We start from the raw sequence: 1,645 nt of genomic DNA on the forward strand, positions 1-1,645 counted from the left end.
TGTGTGTGTGTGTGTGTGTGTGTGTGTGTGTGTGTGTGTGTGTGTGTGTGTGTGTGTGTGTGTGTGTGTGTGTGTGTGTGTGTGCGCGTTGGGGGGTGCCAAGCAAAGGGGTGGCCACAATCCGATCGCCAAGATGGTGCGTAACTTGATGACACACGCATGCCAGGGGTGCCGGCAGCCGGCTGCAGGGTGAGTGCGATGAGCGATGCACGTCTGAGGCCTTTGGTGCGCGCCGGAGCCAGGCAGCGGCCTCGGCACTCAGTGCGGCTCATTGCGCCGAAGTGTCCGCTGTGCCGACCAAGCCGTTGCCCACATGATTCCGCCCAGATAACGGAAGTCACGGCTGCGGGCTGCAGAGGGCGTCTCTGCCCCCCCCCCCCCAAAAAAACACACACAGCACCCAAGCATCGCTCTTGGCCGCTCGCACGCAATGTGAGGATTGCCGTGCAACCGCCACGCCCCGCAGGCATGCGTGGCCAGAGAGAGGCAGAGCAAAACGCCCCCGCTCACGGCAACGCGCCGGACGAGGGGCTGGAGCGCAAGAGCGCCGGGGGGCGGGGGGGAGGGGGGAGAGCGCGTTCCGGCCTTGCCCCTGGCGGGTGCGCTGTTTCAATTTGCCGCACCTCGTAGCTGAATGTGGCGTTGGGTTTGCCCTCCTGCTTGGTCATGCCCTTGTACACGTCAGAGAAAAAGTTGCCAAACACAGCCCCAGGGGTGGCCTGCGGGCGGGATCGAGGTGAAAATTTTGGGGGTTGATAGGGGTGGCACGGGGTACAGGTAGGCGGGGCGTCAGGTGGGTTGCGACAAGTCAGGGAGTGGGGCAGCCGCGGGTGCGATGCTGGGGTGGCGCCGCCTCAACATGTTGCACCCCGTCCGCTTTTGCAGAGGACAGCGCTTCTGACACCCGCCCCGGGCGCGTGTGGCATTGACATGTGTCAAAACGCAGCAGTGAGGGCGCATGTCCTGCTTGCTGCTGCAGCCAAGGCAAGCGCGCCAGGATTATGCCATGTTGGCCTTTCAAAAGACGCCCCCCAAAAAAACCCCGCAGGGCAGCCAATGTCCGCATGACTTCAGCGCTATAACCCAACGCACCGGTATCTGGATTTGGGGCAGCAGCTGGATTTGAGGCAGCTGAATCTGGGGCAGCGCGATCTGGGGCAGCTGGTTGGGCAGCTGGAGGGGCAGCTGTGGCAGCTGTGGCAGCTGCGGCAGCTGCGGCAGCTGCGGCAGCTGGGGCAGCAGGGGGTTGGCCGTCCTGAGGGCGTTCCTCAGCCGCTGCCCGCTGCAGTCGCGCACGGCCGCGGCGGCCAGGGCCACGAGCAGCAGCGCAGCTGCGTTGCGGCGGGCGCGCGCCATGTCAATGACGCTGCTGATAACTGGTTCGCTCGAGCTGCTGGCGCTGCCTGCTGCGAAAAGCGAGATGAATGCCGCGAATTCGCGTTCCGTTTGAGAGCAGAGTCGCTTATAGGCTTGGGCCGTCCCAGGTGTGCGATCGGCCTGGCCGAGAGTGACCCCAGCATCACGCGGTTCAAGTCCAGCTAGATGTATTTGAAAACGGGATATTTGCGAAGCTGATGAAAGTGCCAAAGCGCAGAGAGGCTTTGCGCACAGCAGCGCGTCCTTTTTCATCAACACCTGGACTGCG

The 1,645-nt window shown here is 63.5% G+C and overlaps 1 protein-coding gene across 1 annotated transcript; it reads right to left on the reverse strand.

Annotated features, from left to right (window-relative positions):
- Nucleotides 1-258: 258 nt before the first annotated feature.
- Nucleotides 259-1,356, reverse strand: MNEG_16111 (hypothetical protein; the record flags this gene model as incomplete). The annotated part of the gene is made up of 3 exons (XM_014035418.1): nt 259-288; nt 624-719; nt 1,093-1,356. The coding sequence occupies 3 exons, from the start codon at nt 1,354-1,356 to the stop codon at nt 259-261; spliced, it is 390 nt and encodes a 129-aa protein (XP_013890872.1).
- Between the last annotated feature and the right edge of the window lie 289 nt (nt 1,357-1,645).

This window comes from Monoraphidium neglectum (assembly GCF_000611645.1).
Source record: "Monoraphidium neglectum strain SAG 48.87 unplaced genomic scaffold scaffold05996, whole genome shotgun sequence".
In the NCBI taxonomy this organism is placed as follows: Eukaryota; Viridiplantae; Chlorophyta; class Chlorophyceae; order Sphaeropleales; family Selenastraceae; genus Monoraphidium; species Monoraphidium neglectum.